The sequence below is a fragment of the Sebastes umbrosus genome, chromosome 1, assembly GCF_015220745.1.
Source record: "Sebastes umbrosus isolate fSebUmb1 chromosome 1, fSebUmb1.pri, whole genome shotgun sequence".
Lineage (NCBI taxonomy): Eukaryota > Metazoa > Chordata > Actinopteri > Perciformes > Sebastidae > Sebastes > Sebastes umbrosus.
Genome location: NC_051269.1, coordinates 11,780,874 through 11,800,793, shown reverse-complemented (window position 1 = coordinate 11,800,793; position 19,920 = coordinate 11,780,874). Strand labels below are relative to the sequence as shown.

Genomic DNA, 19,920 nt, shown 5'->3' with positions numbered 1-19,920 from the left:
TTGAAGTCCTACACGCTCTTACCGTAATGCCTAGAATATACACGTACTTAGCAACGGTTGCTAACAACTCCGGCTGCTCTGAGCCTGCTGTGTGTCCTGGGAGGAGTTGACACTGTTTTGTTTGTTTGTTTTTACTTTTTAAACTTTAAACTGGTGAGATTAATTCTTATTTTTCCTTAACAGTAGACACTTTGTCGATACCTTTAATATGTTAGCTAACTATAACCAAACTAAATATCAATAACAGCCAGCAAGAACCATGGCAACTCTGTTTTAACTAGCTAATGCAACGTTAACTTACTCATGCGTGTTGTGGGTGTGTTAGATTTGATGACCTATCTGTCCATTAAATGCAGAAATAGATAGTTAGATAGATGGATAGATAGATAGATAGATAGATAGATAGATAGATAGATAAATAGATAGATAGTAACTTTATTGATCCCGAGGGAAATTCAAGTTTCCAGCATCACAGCTCCATAGTGCAAAACATGTTAGTAAAAAGGCAGTAAAAAAGTTAGTAGTGCAAAGTACAAAAAAATATACCAGATGTAAAAATAAAAGGAGATGAAGAAAACCTGTTGAAACTGAATATAAGTAGTGCAGGGTAACAGCTGTGATACAGGACTATTAAAAAGTGCAGAAGATAGAAGCATATGATGCCTTGGATTAACTGTTTTGCTAGTGTCACAACCTGGCTCTCAGGGCAATGACAAATACAGAGATACACCGTGATAAAGGTTAAATCAATTAATTTATTTAACAAAAATGAAGTAAATTATGCTTAACAAAAGGATCCCAAGGCATGGAGTGTGAATATCAGTATTATTAGTAGTTTAAGGTGTGCATGGAGAGTGTAAATGGTGTGTGCATGTTGTATAAGATGTATAAAACAAGCAAAAGATGAACTAAGGAAAACCTAAGGCTGCCACATGCCCAGCGATGGTGTCTGTGGGGGTAAAAGAGAGAGAGAGAGAGACATGAATGAGTCATGAGCCTTGGCTTTATAGTCTGGGAGCAATGGACCCAGGTGCTCCCAGAAGGCCCTAATGACAAGGTTCTTCTAACCTTACTATACAAGCAACAGCAGGGGTCGCCACACTAGATAGATGATGTTAAACCTAGATTATAGAGGTTTGATTAATCACAGCTTTACTGTAAATACAGCAACCTGCAGCAGGGCACACTTAAAGGTTTGTGAAGATAAATGTGTTCAATGTAAAACTATTTTATTGTTCTATAAGATGCAACATCATAAGATATTCAATAATCAAACTGTATTTTCAAATTTCAAGTAAATGATTGAGACAAATATGTCTATGTAGAATTTATCTCACATAAATTACCACTTCAAAACCCATGTAAGTGGAAAAAATGATTTAATGTTTCCCTCCTATTTTAAGTCTTACTCTAGTGATGTAATATGCAGACAAGATCAATGACAATCAAGTGCTGCTTACAGGCAATCAGTGAAAGCATTTACATTTACATTTATCCTTTGATATTGCAATATATTGTTATTAATTGTTTTTTATTTGTTTGTTTGTTTTATTGACACAACAAACATTAATTACTTCTTTATTGTTTTCTTCCATTTACATGTATGTTCTTTTTAAATATCTATATATTGTAATTTGATTAATGAATGTATATATGTATATATATGTTTTTGTTTTTATTGTGTTCTTTTTTTAATTTGTATTTATTATTGAATTGACGCTTTGGCAATATTATTCACCTGACAGTCATGTCAATAAAGCAAATTGAATTGAATTGAATTGAATTGAAAGCAAACATTTCTAATTTATTTAGTCTCATATTCAGCTTTCAATCTAGGTTTCAAAGCTTAATATGAGACTAGGTTTGATTTACCATAGTAGTCAGAGGACAATGACATTTACACTAGTATAGAAAGTTCAATATTTTCTGTAAACTTTTACTTTTTATCCGGTAAAGCCCCGTGTAACCATGCCTCGAGGAAGAACGACCACAAGTGCCCGCTCAGACAGCAGTGAGATGGATATTGATGGTACAGGTAATGTTGGTTATGTTGCGATCATTAGGTTGAGTAAAGTTATTTTTCCAGTTACATGGTTGAAACAGTTATAACTTGCATATGATTTTTTTTAAAAGCAGAATCAGAGATAGCCAAGCTGCAGAGACAGTTCAGGATCATGGAAGGAGATCGGCAGGCCTACAGCATTCAGGCCCGGGAACAGATCCGCAAACAACAGTGAATAAGCACTACGCTTACATCACATTGTCAACAATGTATGCGTGGAGTTTTGTTATTCGCCTGATTGGTTGTTTGTGTGATGTGGATGAAGGCAGGAGATTGAGAAGCTGCTGAAGGAGCAGGAAGAGCTGCATCGAAACCTTGGTGCATGTAAGAGCTTGTCACGCCAACAGCAGGACAGTGAGGACACCCAGAGTCTTCGTGCTCTGCTGGAGCAGAGGGACATGCTAGAGGAGGAGCTGGGAACACAGAAGCAGTGTCAAAAAGAGCAAGAGAAGGAGGTGAATTAATTCCCCTTCTCTCTATATGATACTATACTTGTCATGTTTACTGATATTTTTGGTGATAAACCACATGTTTATGTCTGTAGATTGCAAACATGGAGTTGAAGCTGGCAGGGCTGAGAAAAGGGAAGGTCAGTACTGGGGATACACAAAGGTCTGAGGCACGGCGGACTCAGAAGGCCATACGCACTTTGGAATACAAACTGGACAGAGTGAGTTGTGAAAGTTATCACCACAAAATACCTAAAAACAGTCAGATCTTTAAATATGATCCTGTAGAAGTTATATTGTTCTTTGTTTCTTCGTGTTCTATGTCCTGCCCAGTCCTTGACTCGCTTCAATGAGCAGCTGACCAAAAACAGCCACCTGAGAGAGGAGTTGCAGACTCTTCATATTGAGCGCGTCCGTTTCCAGCAACTACACAACAGGCTGGACAAGGTCAGAGGTCACACCATTAGTAGATGATTCAGAGACAACTTTTTACACTGGTTTCCAACACGTCTCTGCACTGATTCTCGTGCGTTGCAGGAACTTTACGATAGCCGCAAGAAGATCGGGGAAGTTGTCAGCCTGTCCACCGCTGCTTACGACGCCAGGTCAGATTTGAGACAGTTGTGTAATAATGTGTAAAAATCATCAGCATGATGTCATTATCTTGGTTTTTGGATATTTTCTTTATAAACCTTTCAACCTCAGGGTGGAGGCTCAGTCCAAGATGACCATGATGAGGGAGAAGGCTGTGAAGGACCTCGCCCAGTACAACGCTGAGATGAAGGAGCTGGAGAGGGTTATCGCACACGAGTTCAGCCTGAAAGAGTTTATGACCACCAAGTGCAGCGAGAGGAGCGGGCAGGATGAGGGCCACGAGATGGGACACAGACAACGTAAGACACAGCCACTGTGTTGTAGCTAATATAGCTGTTTTGACCATATTAATGGTCTGATATACAGTAGAACGTTTTCAAATAGAAAACATTTGTTCATTGTATTTTATTGTAGACCTTTTCAATAATTTCAGAAATGTAATTTCTGCCTCAATGAATCAATCATCCTCATGTTCTATGATCATGCGCTGGCTAGTGAGCCTTTCGGCAAGTGCAGACCAGATTTGACTGCGCATGTGTTGTACCCCAATGATATGACGCCATATGAAGCCGTGACATCGCCTCTTTTAACCCTCCTTGAGGTGAATCAGGCAGCAAACTAGATGTCACCACAGGGGTCATCACAGCTGTAATAGAAATAAAAGGATCCTTTTCACAGTGTTTACTAACTTGTTTCAGCCTCTAGTAGCAGCACAGATACAAAAGGAAAAGTCTATATAAATTACTGAAGTAGAAGACTGATGTACAGATTTGGCGTTGTTGATTTAAGTTTGTCAAAGGAGGAATATGTGAATAAGAAAAACGTCTGTTAACATCATTTATAGCAGTAACAGATGATAATAATTATGCTGACTTCTACAGTTGTGATGATACTGATGTGTTGGTAATAGTTCTTGTCTGTCCCAGTGTCAGAGCTGAAGGAGCAGAGGAGGATGGACTCTGGGGAAGAGTCGCTGGACACTCTAGAGGAGGTGTTCCAGAGGATCCAGACTGTGACCGGGGAGGACAACCTGGACATGCTGGTCACCAGGTTCATCCAGGGTAAGTCTCACCAACACAACCTCATTCATCAGACTCATCCATACACAAAGATAATGCTTCTTACAGTTGTTTTGGCTTCATTAGGATCTGTGTTACAAAATCACATGTTATTTGTATTGATTTATAGACAGTGGCGCCATAATTGCAGTCATCTCTTTCCTTTGACAAAAAAATGTATATGATGCATTTGAATTTAGTTTACAATCCTCTACCTTTGGAGGAACACTAAAGCTACATAAATTTAAGGTCCCGCTTTGATAATAAGAACAATCAGTCTCAGTTAAGCAGATTTAAATGTGTCTCACTGTTGTATTGCTGTTTCGCTGTGTAGTTGAAGACCGGAACTTTGCACTCTTCAACTTTGTAAATGAACAAAACAATGAGGCTGAGGCACTAAGAGATCAAATCATCCATGTGAGTGTGTTTTCTCTTTTAACCTGTCATTAATTTATTCAATTTTCACCTTTATAAAATGTGTTTATACTCCTATTGAGTGCAACAATAGAACAACACTTAATTCCTTGTACACAAAGATTACAAGCAACCAGTATTAAGGACTCAAAAGTCCAGGGTCATAGAGTTCTTACAAAGTTCTAGTAAGTTCTAGGAAATTAAATGAAAGCTAAGGAGACTGAGCTAATGTCTGACAGCAGTTAGAGCGAGTGAAATGGAGCATGTGTATTCAGTGTGGAGAATTCTGTTGGTTTGTAATATCAATTATCTATATTTGATCAATGTCTATGCCGAAATGTGTGAATTTGCAGACACAAGCAGAGATTGAGCAGTTTCGAGTAGCAAGTTTGCAGCAGGAGCAAGATCATCGCTCTCTGCTGAGAGATATCGTTGAGCAACAAAAGGAAACCGAGTCTCAAGCTGAGGACTATGAAAACCAAGCCGGCATCATGAGCAAAATCCTGGACGAGGTCAAAACAGGTTTGGCGACAATTTATTTTACGGGTCTGTAATTTCCTCATCATCGCCTAATAAGTTGTAATAATTAGTAATTATAGAGGAACTAGAGACAGTGTTCAAATAGATTGGACGGGTTTATTACAGTCCTGCAACAGCCACAGATACCAGATTTTTTTTTGTCAGAGCCTTTGATTTATTGATTCCTTTCGGGATGTAAAGAGAATTTCAACTAATATAACAAAAAATGTTTCTAAAATCTTTACCAACCCTGCCTTTAATCAGTGCACAGCGGGTCAGATGAACATGCAAAAATGTAAAATTTGTTCAACACATATGAAGAACAATGTTCAATATTAAATGAGTGATCAGTGAATATTTATATGGGTTTAATTTGAGCAGATCTTTCAATCGAAACCTATTTTCCTTAAAGTTAGTATCAAAATACAGATTTTTCTTAAATACACGTGTATAAGCATGCAAACATGCTGCAGCGTTGGCTGGATATTTATCACACAGAGAGTTCCAGCTAGTCCTCACTCTGATTCCTCCCGTCTCACAGGAGTGAACAGCATCTTCTCTAAAGTGGAGTGCGACCGCTCAGTGATCGAGGACACACTGGGCTCCTCTTCAGGGATCAGTGAGAACAACATCATGTCCTACCTGGGTCTGGTAGAGCAGAAGACCAACGAGCTGCTCACCATACAAGCTTTCCTCAATTCTAAAGTAACCTGTCAACCTGTCTGACCTTTTCTTACATACACTCCTGTCTTGTATTTCTGCCCTGTAATAGAATGTCTGTATGTCTGTATTTGTAACTCTTACAGGATCTGGAAAAGGACTACAATCCAAAAGACCTAGCCAAATTTCTTTTGGGTCAAAATCCAGAGCTGCTTCAGAAGAGTGTCAGCATCCAACCTGCAATCAACAGGTCAGCCTTTTATCTGCTCATTTTGATACCCATGTGTTTATAATTAGTAAATATATACATACATTTAAATACTTTGAACATCAGGCTGATGAGTGTGTCTGTGTTGGTTGGACTCCTCAGTGTGGAGTATGATGCAGAAGAGTCTCCTGTCACTGATGAGGAAGAACGGCCACTTTCACAGTGGGAACTTCGCAGAAGAATAATGAAAGGGGTTAGTGCAAAACAAAATGCCAATCCTACACTTAAAGGGATAGTTTGGGTGTATGAAGTACTTATCCAGTCAGTGTATTACCTACAGTAAATGATGGTCGGCACACCCCCAGTTTGGAGAAGCAGACAGGAGTTACCGCACGGAACCCAAATAATGTACTGCTGTGGACGAGGCCGGCAGCAAAACACATTTTAGACACCTAAAAGAAAGACCTACCTAAAAAAATCAATATCAGTTTAACTGTACGCTATATTTTGAATATTTTCATTTACCTTTCCGTCAGACAGTCCTTTCAGACGAGGAACTGAAGCCGTTGTACCCATCTATGCTCTCGCCAAAGTCACCAGGCTCCAGTGAAAAAACAAAGTAATTTTACCTCGCAGAACACAGGAGTTGCTGGTCTACCGCTGGGTCGATCGATTATTTTGTTTGTGTTATAGTGTTACTTTGGTGACTCCAAACTAACCAAAGTCACACAATAACACAAACAAACAAACCGATCGAGGCAGCGGTAGACCAGCAACTCTCGTGTTCTGTGAAGTAAAATTACAGTTTTTAACAATGGAGTCTGGTGGCCTTGGAGACAGCATAGATAGCTTCAGTTCCCCGTCAGAAACATAGAGTGTATAGCTGTCTGACGGAAAGGTAAACCTGTGAAAATATACTAAATACAAGGTAGACTGAATTTAATATTGATTTTTTTAGGTGGCCAAAATACGTTTTGCTGCCGGCCCCGTCCACAGCACTACATTACTTTGGTTCTGTGCGGTAACTCCTGTCTCTTTCTCCAAACTAGAGGCGTGCCGACCATCATCTTTACTGTAGGTAAAACACTAACTATGGATAAATACCTCATACAACCCCTCTTCAGAACACCTTGCCAAACTATCCTTTTAAGTGATTATTTATGCTTAATACCATCATACATTTTTAAGTACTTTATTAATATTTTCTGGATATGATTTATAGGTTCTGAGGAAAGAGAGTTCAGCCCGACAGGCAGCAACCAAAGCCTCAAAGATCGGTCAGCAGTTTGATGGCAAACGGCGCTCGCTGGAGGACGCACTAATCTGACACATTGACCTGGTCAGTGTAGTTATTAATGTGCACATGTTAAGAATGGGATTCTCCTCCTCTGCAGTTGAAGGACCTGCTTTCATTGTTTACCGTAATAAAGATCAGTAGCTGCTGATGGAACAAGCCTGATTTTGAAATGCTGTAGCTTGCACATGTAAACATTTAAAGCTTAATTATATTATGTGTATGTCACCTTTTATGATGAATCATTGGCATGGCCTGTTCCATGCCTGTATCTTGGTGTGATTTGTTTAGTTGGAAACTAATTAGGTTTGGAGCTATAAAGATGCCTTTTCAGATTTCTGGTAACCAGCTGTCCTTTTGATGTGTGACTTGCCATCTGGCTTCGACTACACAATCTGGTCGCAGCACTGGCAGCGCTTCATTACATGATACTTGCTGCTATGCTGAAACGGAGAGGTTGGGGGCAGCAGAACCTTTTGTAATTCTAATTGGCATGCTGAGACCTCGAGTCTGGGTTTCCAAAAAAGAGGTGAGGAGCTTTTAGCGCTCCACTGTACACACACTGGGTTTGAAACACATTTTTGTTGGTGAAATAATACAGCTTTTTCTCAGATGTATTTTTGGTGAATCACACTCATTATTCAAATCAGTCTCATTATTTAAATAAACTGTGACCTTTTCATTAAATTAGCTCTCTGTTCACATGCACCACAGTTATTAACATCAGTCCCTATTCATGCTCAGTCAGTTACCTATTCATAGTGTAAGCATATTCATTTCATATGTACCAGTATTATTAGGATCATCAGTGTGGCTTGTAATGTGCGAGGATAAAAAATAAACTTCCCTTTTATCCTCAGGAGTTTCAAATGTCATCTTATCCAAACATCCTGGAGCGAGCCTGTGTTGGGGCAAAGATGGCAGTCACTGCTGCAGAGAGCAACTTCCTCTGAGAGCATCGGGACGGGGGAACTTATTTTAAGAAACATATTTTTACTAGCAGTGAAACAATTAACAAAGGGTGTTACTATATTTAGGTTTTAAAGGTCACACTGATGCCAGCATACCTTCTTTTTTTTTCATCAGCATAAGGAAAGGTTTGACAGAAGTGTGCTTGCGAGAAAGAGACATGTAGGTCATTCAGTTGAGTTGTGTGGTTTTAATTAGCTTATCTGCTAAAGGGTTATTTTCTAAGCGAGGTTTTGACTGCAGCGATTTCGGGAAGTGAAACTGCTACACTGTAAACATTTATGAGTGATCGACCAGTGCATTGGTTTGCTCAGTATAATCCCCCTCGCAGTCTCAACTGTGTGGCTATGAAAACAGATTATCAGAGATAAAAGGGCGCTGTGGAAAGGCAGAGGGGTGGCGGCGGTGGGAGATGAGATGGAGGAGGCTGCTTTCTTTGAAATTCTACTCTCACTTAGCCCCCCTCCACTCCCAGCAAATTCTCTGTGCACACGGCTCTCCGCATTGCCATAGAAACCTTCCTTTTAATCACAACAGAAACCTCATTTCCTACTCCTGACAAAGAGTCCTCATTGCCTGAAGAGACCGCCTGCATCAGCCATTTCCAAAGCCCGCCTCCTTCAGCGGGCTGTACCTAGCAGCAGCAGCCTTATGAACCCTTCCTTCTCCTTATAAGCACATTTTCCACCTTTTTTCTCTTCCTTTAGCTTAACAGTTTCCCCATTTTCTAGAGCACCTTCTGCTTCGCACGTCATATAATCTCTTGTCATTTTAGTCCTTCTTTTCATTCTTTTGTATACGCTGCAGGCTGTTGAGTTTGTTGCTTTTAGTTCAACTCACTCATCCTAATGAAAAAAAAGTAATAACCCTAACAGTTTCTTGGAAATACCCTCACACCCAACCGCACTAGCAAAAACATGCAAGCACAGGTAGTGTTTCTCCTTACTCTGCTGGAGACTACAGTACACGCCTGTCTTTGGACTAGTCATCTGTTCCTCGTCAGACGGTTACACCTTATCAACTTCTTGTTATAATCATAGTGTTTGTCCCGGTGTTACACCCAAATCTGTGCCCACAGAGAGCCAGCAACACGTGAGGTCACCTTTTCTGATGGCTTTCGTCAGAAAATGTGACCACACTGTTAACTGTATAATAGATTAAGCAAATATGTGACTGAAAACACACACATACATGTATTTCAATATTTTTAATTTAAAGATAGATTCACAAAACAATAAAAGAAAAGTAAAAGATAGATACAGTAGGGTCACATTTTCTGGCAAAAGCTCTCTGCGGTCACAGATTTCAGTGTAACACCGGTTCCACTCAATTTCTCCGAAAACTATTACTGGAGTACATTTTTTCTCAAGCAACGAGCAGTTTCGTGTCTATTGTCAAGTTCTTCTCACTTTCACTTTCATCTCACTGAAGGCAAAGTTTTCAGTTTATTATTTTCAGTTAAACGCTCTCCACTTCCTGTCCCCAGTGTGGTTCTGCTTTGGGAACAAACTGTGTTTAGCACCAAATTATCTCAGACATGACTGTTATCTGGACCCAGAAAATACCCCTGTCCTCTTTCTCCCGCTCTCTCTCTCTCTCTCTCTCTCTCTCTCTCCCTCTTGTTTGTTTATTTGGGACTTTTGCCAGGTATTTCCCCAGTCATTCTGCCTGCACCCACAGTGCTCCCTCCCCTCTATGAACGCCCCTCCAACTCTCACACCCTCCCACCCACATCCCACCCTTTCCATGAATGTTGCTAAGCAACATGAGAGCCGGTGCGTTTTCCAGCCAATCAGATTGCTGAACATATTTTTCGAACAGTGTTGAGGAAGGAACGAAGATATCACCTTTTTTTTCCTATCAAGTCCTTCTTCAATTATGAGGTCTACACCTCACAGGTAGTTTTCATCTTGCTAAACGCTTTAGAGAAGTGAGCCTTCGATCGGTTTCGGTGCCGGTCCATCCCCAGCATGCACCACTGGGTGGCAGCAGGATCAGTTTCTCTTGTTACCACACAGGCTGCAATATTCTTTCTTTTTTTTTTTTTACTGCTGTTGCTAAGCAATCCTGACTCTCATGTCTTACCTGTGAAACATTTGTGATTTTTACAGATGTCCCTGACACCATTTTGTCTTTTTTTTCACCATTTTGAAATGCATTCGAAAGAAAAACTATTTTAGTTGCACTATAAAAACCTAATCACATCAAAAATGATTAACCTTGTAAATTATATTAAAATTCAGATCAGTGCAGAGACGAAGCCTGTATGTGTCTACTGGCAGAATGAATGAGATACCCACCATGTTTGAGATGCAGGTTTGGGTTAAATATTAGCCTTCAGTTGACTTCATCTCATCATGCAAGGCAGGAAATGTGCTCTTGAGTGATTAGGCCTGCAGCCCTTGTCTTCCACTTCACCAGCAGAGGAGAGATCCATACTCTCTCTGGGGCTGATATGTTGTGCAGCTTCCTGTTTTCTTCGTGCACAAACCTCTGCGATATTAGCACCGGCTGCTTTGATGTTCCAGACATGATCGAGCTGATCAAGTGAAATGTTTCTTTATCACTGATTTGTATTGTTTTTTTACACTCTCCAGGTCCCTGTGTGTCCCTCCCCCTCCACGGTCCCCCTGTGTGCGAGTCCCTCATCTCAGCTTTGGTTGCTGTGCAGATGGCTCTTTGTTGGTGCTTCACAATGGGTCTAAGGTCAGTGTGCCTCATGCCATCAACACACTCAAACTTCTCCACTGCAGCTGTCTCGTGGCTTTATTTATCCAAAATGATTCTCCAGCAAGCATCAGGGCTGCTCATGTGTACACGGTTACACTGAATTAAGAGGAAGTTATGAAACCACAGATGTAGAGTAGAGATAGCCGGGACCTCACAGGCTGTAAACATCTCGTTTTCAAAAATTTTGCACATACACTTATAGGCCTTCATTTGTAATCCCCCTAGCTCTCATCACATTTCTTAATTCTTGATGTGTCAGTTGAAAACAAGCTTTGGAGCATCTCTGTAACAACAACCAGACAGCAGAATATCAGATCAGCCAGAGAAATAGAAATGCAAATCTACCATCTGTTCTGTGATCCCCAACCAACCCTTGTTCATCATTCAAGAGCTAATGCAATGCTTACACATAGCTTAACCCTTCACAGTAATTCAGAGGGTAACAACATATTAAAATAGTAAACAAAGAAGGGGCAAGCTCTCTCTAAATGCAAAATACACACATAAAAAAAACACTTTTTAATTACTAATGTGGCTGTCATGATCAATAAAATAGAGATTAAACACTCTAATCTTTCACATCTTCAATGCAGGGATCACAGTTCTGTGTCACTATACATACATTTATAGACCAATGGTTATGCCAGAAGCATAAAAAATATGTTATGTTTCGTCTACAGTATGTGAGAAATAGTATTCTTTTTAATAGTACTCTCTCACTCTTACTAAAAGTATTCCTAATAGTAGTCTTCTCATTGTACAAATTAAAATCTGCCGGGCACCACACGGTTCAGCAGCAGAGGGCCGTGAGGGCTCTGGGATCAGTTTCAGCAGGAAGGGGCAGGTAGACTGAAAGGCGGGAAACTGGAAGGAGGAGGAGCGTTTCTTGCAAAGCAGAAGGAATTACTGGAAATTTCCACTTCTCCGGCAAGACAGTTGCAGGGGTGGAGCTATGAGAGGTGAAATAAATAAGGTAGTGCAGCTGCAGAAGAAAAACGTTTGCTACAATTCAAACTTCTGTTTGTTGATTATAAGGGTTATGAACTCATTGGGAAATGATATGTATAACAGTGCCCTCAGTTATTATAACCTTTGATTAATTACAGTCACTTTATGTGTTTCATTCACCGTAACAAATTATTAGGGCTGTCAAACGATTAAAATATTTAATCGCAAATCAATCACACATTTTTTATCAGTTCAAAGTGTACATTAAAGGGAGATTTCATTCATTCATTCTTCAATCATAACATGGCAAACTGAAGCCCAAGAGGCAACAACAGCTGTCAGTGTGTCAGTGTGCTGACTTGACTATGACTTGCCCCAAACTGCATGTGATTATCATAAAGTGGGCATGTCTGTAAAGGGGAGACTCGTGGGTACCCATAGAACCCATTTACATTCACATATCTGGAGGTCAGAGGTCAAGGGACCCCGTTGTAAATGGCCATGACAGTTTTTCCTCACCAAAATTCAACGTAATTTTGGAACATTATTCAGCCTCCTTCACGCTACAAGCTAGTATGACATGGATTCTTAAGGTTTTCTAGTTTCATGTGACACAAGTATCTTCACTGTAGCTTTAAAACTGAGCCCGCTACAACCAAAAAATCGCAAGTTGTGTTAATGCGTTAAAGAAATTAGGTGTTAAAACGAATTTGTGTTAACGTGTTATTATTGTGTTAACTTTGACAACACTACAAATTATAAATTAATTTCTCACTTGTATCCATCTAATCACCTGCATTTCTATTATAGAGCAAACATTAACAGTAGTATTCTCTCAGGTTCTGTTGTGTTTACGTGGGCATAAAATAATCAGGTTATCTGATTTGGATAGACCAAAGTCATCACAAAAGGCAAGATCTGTGGGATACATTGCAATCTGAAGTGTAAGAAAAATAAGATAAAACTCAAATGATCCCTGATGATACAGTGATGTTTCATCAGCAATAAATAATTCAGGTTAAGATGATACAACAGATATGAATATAGATAGATATCATGCATGTTGGCTTACATGGGACTCTTTCTTCTTCTTTATGTACAGAGAAATGAATTATGCATGTGTGGTATTGGTTTTAATACTGTGTATGATGTATTATTTCTCAATTAGGAGGGCAGAGTGCTTGCTGACAGACGATATGTTGCACTGCACTCAGACACTATTTATGGTCAAGGACTGTAACATGCTTGCTGTTTGGTATTGCTGTGTTGTAACAATAAATACAAACACACTCTATACATCTACACACTTTGGCATTAGATCACATTTCATCATCCGTTGTATTTAAATCTTTGATACATTCTTTGACATTTCAACCTACATTTCCTATATATACAATTTACAGAATACATGCAGCATCTTGGCTTCTGTAATCAGTACATAATACATTTACACATCATATATTTGTCATCCATTTATCCATCTGCTCCTCCATCTATTCATTTTCCACCAGCTTTTCTGAGTCAAGGTCGCTGTGGCAACACAGTCACCCAGGTGACCTTTTCCCCAGCAGGTTTTTCCAACACCTCCATCAATAAGGCCAGCTGGGAGATGTAGTCCCTGTGGCATGAGTCTGTTCTGGGTTCTTTTTCCAGTCCTTCAGCGGGAGGCCATTCAGTGTAGAGTTTGAGGTTTTCCAAGATTTCAGCTGCTTGTAATCTCATTATATGTTTTTGGTCACTACTTATAGGTGAACAGCCAAGAAGCGGGCTTTCTCTTCAGCACCTTGGTCCAGTACAATGGCTACATTACTGCAACTGATACCACTCTACCCACATTTGTGAATGAGAGCCTGAAATATCTGAACTCCTCTACTGATGTGCTTTACCCTCACCTGAATAGGATAAGACACCTTTTTTAATGGAGAGAATTCAGTTTGGGAGGTGGTAATCCTCCTCCCAGTTACTTTACACCCAAGAGAAGCAGACTCCTGTGCATCAAAAATGGAGCCAGAAACAACAGAGTTCATAACCCAATGTATAACAGAGCAACATTCCCCAGACTATGGCTGCACCTTGATATCCTGCACACAAACAGGGAAGGAGCACGTCCTTGAATAACACCCATTTTGAACAGGCTTGAGATAGTGACAAACATTGTGTTAAATCCGAGTGCACAGAGAGCAGTAGACTTTGGTTTTGGGAAACACTAGCTGGCATTTTCCAAATCCTCAAAGCACCTACAGACTAATCCATGCAACACTAAAGAGACATATCAACCACAACAAGATCCAGAGCTGCAGGATTTAAGGATCTGTTGGCACCGTGCTGCTGAGGAGCTTTGGTTTACATTATGTGTGTTTCTCTAGACTCACATACAGTTTTTCATATTACTTTTTTCATGTTGAGTATAAATTGATTTCCTGTTTTCTTACTTGACTTGTGTTTTCAATTTTGCTGTTTTGTAGAATATATTTATTTAAACTGCATTCAATATTCAATCCATACACATTTGATGCACTGCTGATATTTTTATTGCTAACATTTATTCTTTTTTTCCTCTTCTCATTATCAGTTGAATCCTATAGTTTGGCTGCTGCAGTGACATAATAGTCCCAAATTGATCAATAAATAAATATCATTACAATTAATACTTTTTTTCAATATTGTTTATGCTCTTCTTCTGTATTAGACTGAAGAGTTCTCTATACGATAAAACAGTAAACAACTATTTGCTATGTAAAGATATAGAGGAGTAATGTCTACCTGAGCAGAGAATGAAGTCACTCTCCTCGCTTTGTTGACATAGCCGAGCAGGCCGTGCGTGCTTTTAGTGCATGTTTGTGTGTGTGAGCGTGCCCCACTGGCTAGCTCATGGCTGCCGCTCTGCACTGCTCTCATAAGGCGGTTACAGCTGATAACGGCATTCCGACCGACGGCGCCATCCTCGGGTTCCCCCCAGGTTAACGCGGTTAGCTCTGTCAGCATTGTTACCGTAGTTTTCACTGTCAGCACCGTTAGCTACGAGCTGCCGGCTCAGCTGTCGCCATGTTGAGAGCTGTGCAGAGGCAATAGAAATGCTCCCAATCTCGCATTTAGCACCTTTAATATGTAAACATTTTATGCTACAACAATTCATTTTGCTATTTATTTACTTTTAAGCGGAAACTTTATTAAACCCTGGAATGTAAGGGTCACGGGGGGGCTGGAGCCGATTCCAACTGTCATTGGGCGAAGGCGGGGTACACCCTGGACAGGTCGCCAGACTATCACAGGGCTGACACATAGAAACAGTCAACCATTCACACCTGCGGGCAATTTCGAGTCAACAAGTAACCTGCATGTCTTTGGATTGTAGGAGGAAACCGGAGAACCCGGGGAAAACCCATGCTAACACGGGGAGAACATGGAAACTCCACACAGAACGGCCCCCCAGAAAGTAAACTTATTTTGTTTAATTTCATATACCATCCATATACTGTATTTATGTACTTATTGATTCATTTGTTATTTTTTATTATTATAGTTTTGCTGTTGTTTTATTTTATTTTATTGGGTCTTTGTGTTGTTATTAATTGATAGGGATACACTGTTATTGTTAAGAAACTGTATCATAATGTCAAATAAAGTTTAAAGAATTGCACGACCATAAAGACATCTTAAAACAATATTAATTTGCAAATTTCGTTTGAAAAAAGTTATTATATATGTACTGTGACTTTTGGCCATATAGTAGGAACATCCCCCTGCAGTTTTTATTTGAAAATACAGTATGAGGGGTCTTGTGACGGCACTACTAGTGTACATGTTTCCATTATTGTCAATAATGACTGTACTTAATTGTGTTAATTATAGATCAATAACTTCTCCCTCTCTGTGCATTCGACTCAAGTGCCAGTGAGAAGTCAACTTCATGTTGTCCCTGTACTCTGCAGGACTTGCCTGTAAACCAGGGAAAGCCAGGCCGACCGTGCAGGACACTGCTGTTCAAAACAAAAGAGCTCAGTTTGCCCCCACCGATTCTTCCAATTATCGGGACCCTTCCCCCGCCTAATCCTGACCTCTGCTCTTTGATGGGCCCCACTTTGCTCTGAGCACTGACATTCCTCAAGTCAGGTCAGTCCTTTGTCCTGAAGAAATTAAGTGAAATTAAGGTGCTGCACTTCCCATCCAATATCCTCTGACCTGTTAGCAAAGAGAACAGTTTAACATTCAGAGAGATGTTTCCCCAGGCTATAGGAACTGATGCAAAACATTACTCTCACACAAATGTGTCACTGTGAACACAAAGAGGTCTTTATTTTATACAGTATTGCCTTCTGAATTTCCATAACTTTGAATAGCATCAAAAAGTTTTCCAGTTTTTACTTGTGGAAAGTGCGGTAAACACTCCAGTTGTTGGCAAATATGAGGTTTGCAAAAATCACCATAAATTGCATCTCTTTTTCAACTTTTCCTTGACTGCCCTACTTGCTGCAACAGTGTGGTTCACTTCTCTACCTGCAGACTGAAGCAGGCTGCCCATAGATGGATTTTTTTTCCTTTGCAACAGATTGGTGGCACATGGAAACATGTTGAGGTAGCAAATAAGAAAAAAAAAAGACAGGAAATGATCTCACAAACACTCCCCTTCTCTCTGATTGCTCCCATTTTCCAGTTACAGAAAAAGAGTGACTAATGCCTTCTGCTGCTTTTAGTCTGCTCCGCCCGTGGATCTACTGAAGACCATTACATTGTGGATGTCTGCTTCAATGCTCTGCAGCCTCAACACCGTCTTCATTTCCCAAATAAAAGGGTACTTTATGCAATGCCAAGATGAGTCCTTCTCTTCACGTGCAGTGACATGATGTCTTTCATTGCTGCTTTGTGTATTCACTTTCAACCACAAGATGTGCCGTGTCAATGTCAAAAATATAGCCAAAAATCACAAATCACAAATTTGCTTCAGGGGGCTTTATATTTTGTGTACAGGATATGACACCCTCTGTCCTTTACAGTGCGTCCCTCTCATCGGAGAAGGAAAAACTCCCCCCAAAAAAAAACTTTTAATTGGGAAAAAGGAAAAAATGGAAGAAACCTCAGGAAGAGCAAAAGAGGAGGGATTCCCCTTCCAGGATGGACAGACGTGCAATAGATGTCGTGTGTACAGAGTAGCAACATAATGAAAATACAACATAGACAATCCATATGACAAAAATGAATACATATAATGTGAACATATGTGAGGAGGTCGATCCAGGAGGATGTCAAGCAGCTTCCCGGCGTCGCCAAACAGAGCCCGAGCAACACAACCTCCTCTCCACGCCAAATAGATAGAGCCAGAGCAACACGACCTCCTCTCCACGCCAAATAGATAGAGCCAGAGCAACACGACCTCCTCTCCACGCCAAATAGATAGAGCCAGAGCAACACGACCTCCTCTCCACGCCATATAGATAGAGCCAGAGCAACACGACCTCCTCTCCACGCCATATAGATAGAGCCAGAGCAACACGACCTCCTCTCCATGCCAAATAGATAGAACCAGAGCAACACAACCTCATCTCCACGCCAAATACTGTAGATAGAGCCAGAGCAACACAACACACACACTTTATGATAATAACATGCAGTTTGAGGCAAGTCATAGTCAAGTCAGCACACTGACACACTGACAGCTGTTGTTGCCTGTTGGTCTTGAGTTTGCCATGTTATGATTTGAGCACATTTTATGTTAAATGCAGTACGTGTGACGGTTTCTGGACAATATTTGTCATTGTTTTGTGTTGTTAATTGATTTCTAATAATACATATTTACATACATTTGCATAAAGCAGCATATTTGCCCACTCCCATGTTGATAAGAGTATTAAATAATTGACAAATCTCCCTTTAAGGTACATTTTTAATGAAAATAAAATTGCAATTAACAATGGACAATCATTTGATTAATCGCGATTAAATATTTGAATCAATTGACAGCCTTAATTTTCTCTCTAGGTTTTTTTCTTGTTTTTTTTTTTTTACTTATTTTCAGCATAAGTTGAAAAAAAAAACCTAGACAGAAAATAAATCTCAAATTACTCAAAGTAACCACCTACTACACTGACACACAACCCTTTGATCTCTGCAAGTAATTACAGTCTTTATAATTATATTTCCGCTGAATGTGAGGTGAATAACTAAATAGGGCCTGGAGGCTTCTTCTCTTCATGGCATGGAGAAGATAAGTGAGGTGGTGTAGGATTATGTCCCTCGGAGGCCCTAAAATTAGAGACTGAAAGCATACTTGTGTCAAGATACCCTCCGTGGGAGTGTTGGGGCAAGTTAAGGACACAAACATTAGTCTAGAAATATTTAAATCCATTTTATCTAGAGCACACGCAAATATGTTTAGGTAATCTAAAGTTAAGCAAGTGGAAATTACTCTGTTGCTCTGACAACTAGCTGATAACTGCAGGTTAATGTTTTATGATAGCTGTGTGTGGTCGCAAACAATGACAGGCGTGGCAAAAAAGGTCGTTCCCGCTCCAATGGTTTTGTTGAAAGTTGAGGGATTCCATTGTAGGTCAGAGTGTCATGGCACAAAATGTGTAGATTTTACCTGTGATAAAGCAAAAACATATTTTTGGCTTCTTTCTAACTGAGGCTCTGACCATGTGCAGGCTTAAATAACAGAGTTCAGGGCCCGCAAAGTTGTGTGTTGCCACTTCCTCTGGTTTTACAGTGGATGAGTGACGGCAAAGAAAGTTCACCTCAAAGAACTTCCGAAGGAGAACAGAAACAGCCGGTTAGGGAAATCAGACAAAACACTATATCAACAAGATAAAGGGATTCTTAATTAACAGGAAAAGGGAACAATATTTGGAGAAATATAACATTTAAATCATGTTTTATCAGTTACACTTGAAATATATTTCAGAAGCGTCTATGAGGTCTGGAAAAGCACTTCCATCTGTCATCAAATACCCCCAGAAACATCATTCATAGGGTGCATGTTATAATTTTTGCTCACTTTGTACTTTTCCAGGGGGAAAAAAATCACATTTAATAGTATTATGACAATAGCTGTAATTCAGTGCATGCTGTAAAGGTTTACACACAGTACTGTAGTTACACACACACACTTACTGTACCACACACACCACACCCCATTACTATCTCTGATACTCACAAATCACAAAGCAACACATTTATTGCTATAGCCTATCCTCAGCCAGTGTGGCACATGATTTTTTTCCTTTTCTTTGTATCAAATGAAACAGACAACTATAGTTCACTAACTGACTGTTCTCCAATGACTATACATTAAGAAAAATATAATATATAAGTATAATTGACATTTATTAATTAATGTACATTGATATCAAACTATTATCAATTGCCAATTTTAATATGTGAATACATTTTAATTTGTAAAGGGGATGTATAGCTCTGAGGCTATATGTAGGTATGTTGTGTCTTTAAGTTATCTTGTAATAGAATAATGAATTGCTTAATTATGCTTGTTTTAATGTGCAAATTGCAGTGTGTATATGACTCCATTTACCAGGTTTGTAAAACAGTGAAAGTGCAAGCACTCTTAAGCAGGAACACATTTTGTTTCAAGTGTTAAATATAGAAAAGGAGGAGTGGCTGCAGTGTTTTCAAATCGTCACATTATTCCTTTTTTTTTTGCTTGTAATTTGATCCCCTCCATCTCTGCTCTGCAGACAGAGAAAGGGCGCTCAGACAAAAGAAACATATGTTTAGAAACTTTTACACTCCATATACTCAACACAATATCAGCAGACTCTCGTGTATTACTATAAAATTGAACCACTTACATCCATTTGTTCAAGATTAAGGTATAAAAATCATAAAGTGATATGTAGTAGAGAAAGAAGAAGTGTGGTACCTCAGTGCTTTAAAACAACCGGCCAATCAGCGACGAGATAGCCAGTAGGCGGGACATCTAGTCTTGATTGACAGGCTATCCCCTCCAATCAAACACTCCGGTGGCTCACATTGTCCAATCAGGTGCGAGATCGACCCCGTTG

The 19,920-nt window shown here is 39.8% G+C and overlaps 1 protein-coding gene and 1 long non-coding RNA gene across 6 annotated transcripts; one reads left to right on the top strand and one right to left on the bottom strand.

Moving 5' to 3' along the window:
• The first annotated feature begins 40 nt into the window (after nucleotides 1-40).
• On the top strand, nucleotides 41-7,418 carry odad1 (outer dynein arm docking complex subunit 1). 5 transcript variants are annotated; one of them, XM_037764950.1, is made up of 15 exons: nucleotides 41-153; nucleotides 1,957-2,029; nucleotides 2,134-2,233; nucleotides 2,328-2,517; nucleotides 2,607-2,732; nucleotides 2,845-2,958; nucleotides 3,049-3,116; nucleotides 3,217-3,404; nucleotides 4,032-4,166; nucleotides 4,498-4,580; nucleotides 4,931-5,099; nucleotides 5,638-5,801; nucleotides 5,903-6,006; nucleotides 6,127-6,217; nucleotides 7,187-7,418. In XM_037764950.1, the coding sequence occupies exons 2-15, from the start codon at nucleotides 1,969-1,971 to the stop codon at nucleotides 7,289-7,291; spliced, it is 1,698 nt and encodes a 565-aa protein (XP_037620878.1). In that variant the 5' UTR covers nucleotides 41-153; nucleotides 1,957-1,968; the 3' UTR covers nucleotides 7,292-7,418. The 5 variants fall into 5 exon arrangements, with proteins under 5 accessions (XP_037620878.1, XP_037620629.1, XP_037620962.1 ...); XM_037764701.1 differs by having other exon boundaries at nucleotides 1,957-2,035; XM_037765034.1 differs by having other exon boundaries at nucleotides 42-153; nucleotides 2,137-2,233.
• Nucleotides 7,419-17,906: 10,488 nt separating this feature from the next.
• LOC119491193 lies at nucleotides 17,907-19,919 on the bottom strand. The gene is made up of 2 exons (XR_005207559.1): nucleotides 19,779-19,919; nucleotides 17,907-19,607 (listed from the first exon to the last, which is right to left on the bottom strand). It is a non-coding gene; the product is annotated as an uncharacterized LOC119491193 (long non-coding RNA).
• Nucleotide 19,920: the final 1 nt, after the last annotated feature.

Coding starts and splice junctions, on each gene's coding strand:
- odad1 (XM_037764701.1), top strand. CDS start 1,969: ATGCCTCGAGGAAGAACGACCACAAGTGCCCGCTCAGACAGCAGTGAG. Junction 2,733..2,844: donor TGGAATACAAACTGGACAGA/GTGAGTTGTGAA, acceptor TGTCCTGCCCAG/TCCTTGACTCGCTTCAATGA. Junction 3,405..4,031: donor CGAGATGGGACACAGACAAC/GTAAGACACAGC, acceptor TGTCTGTCCCAG/TGTCAGAGCTGAAGGAGCAG.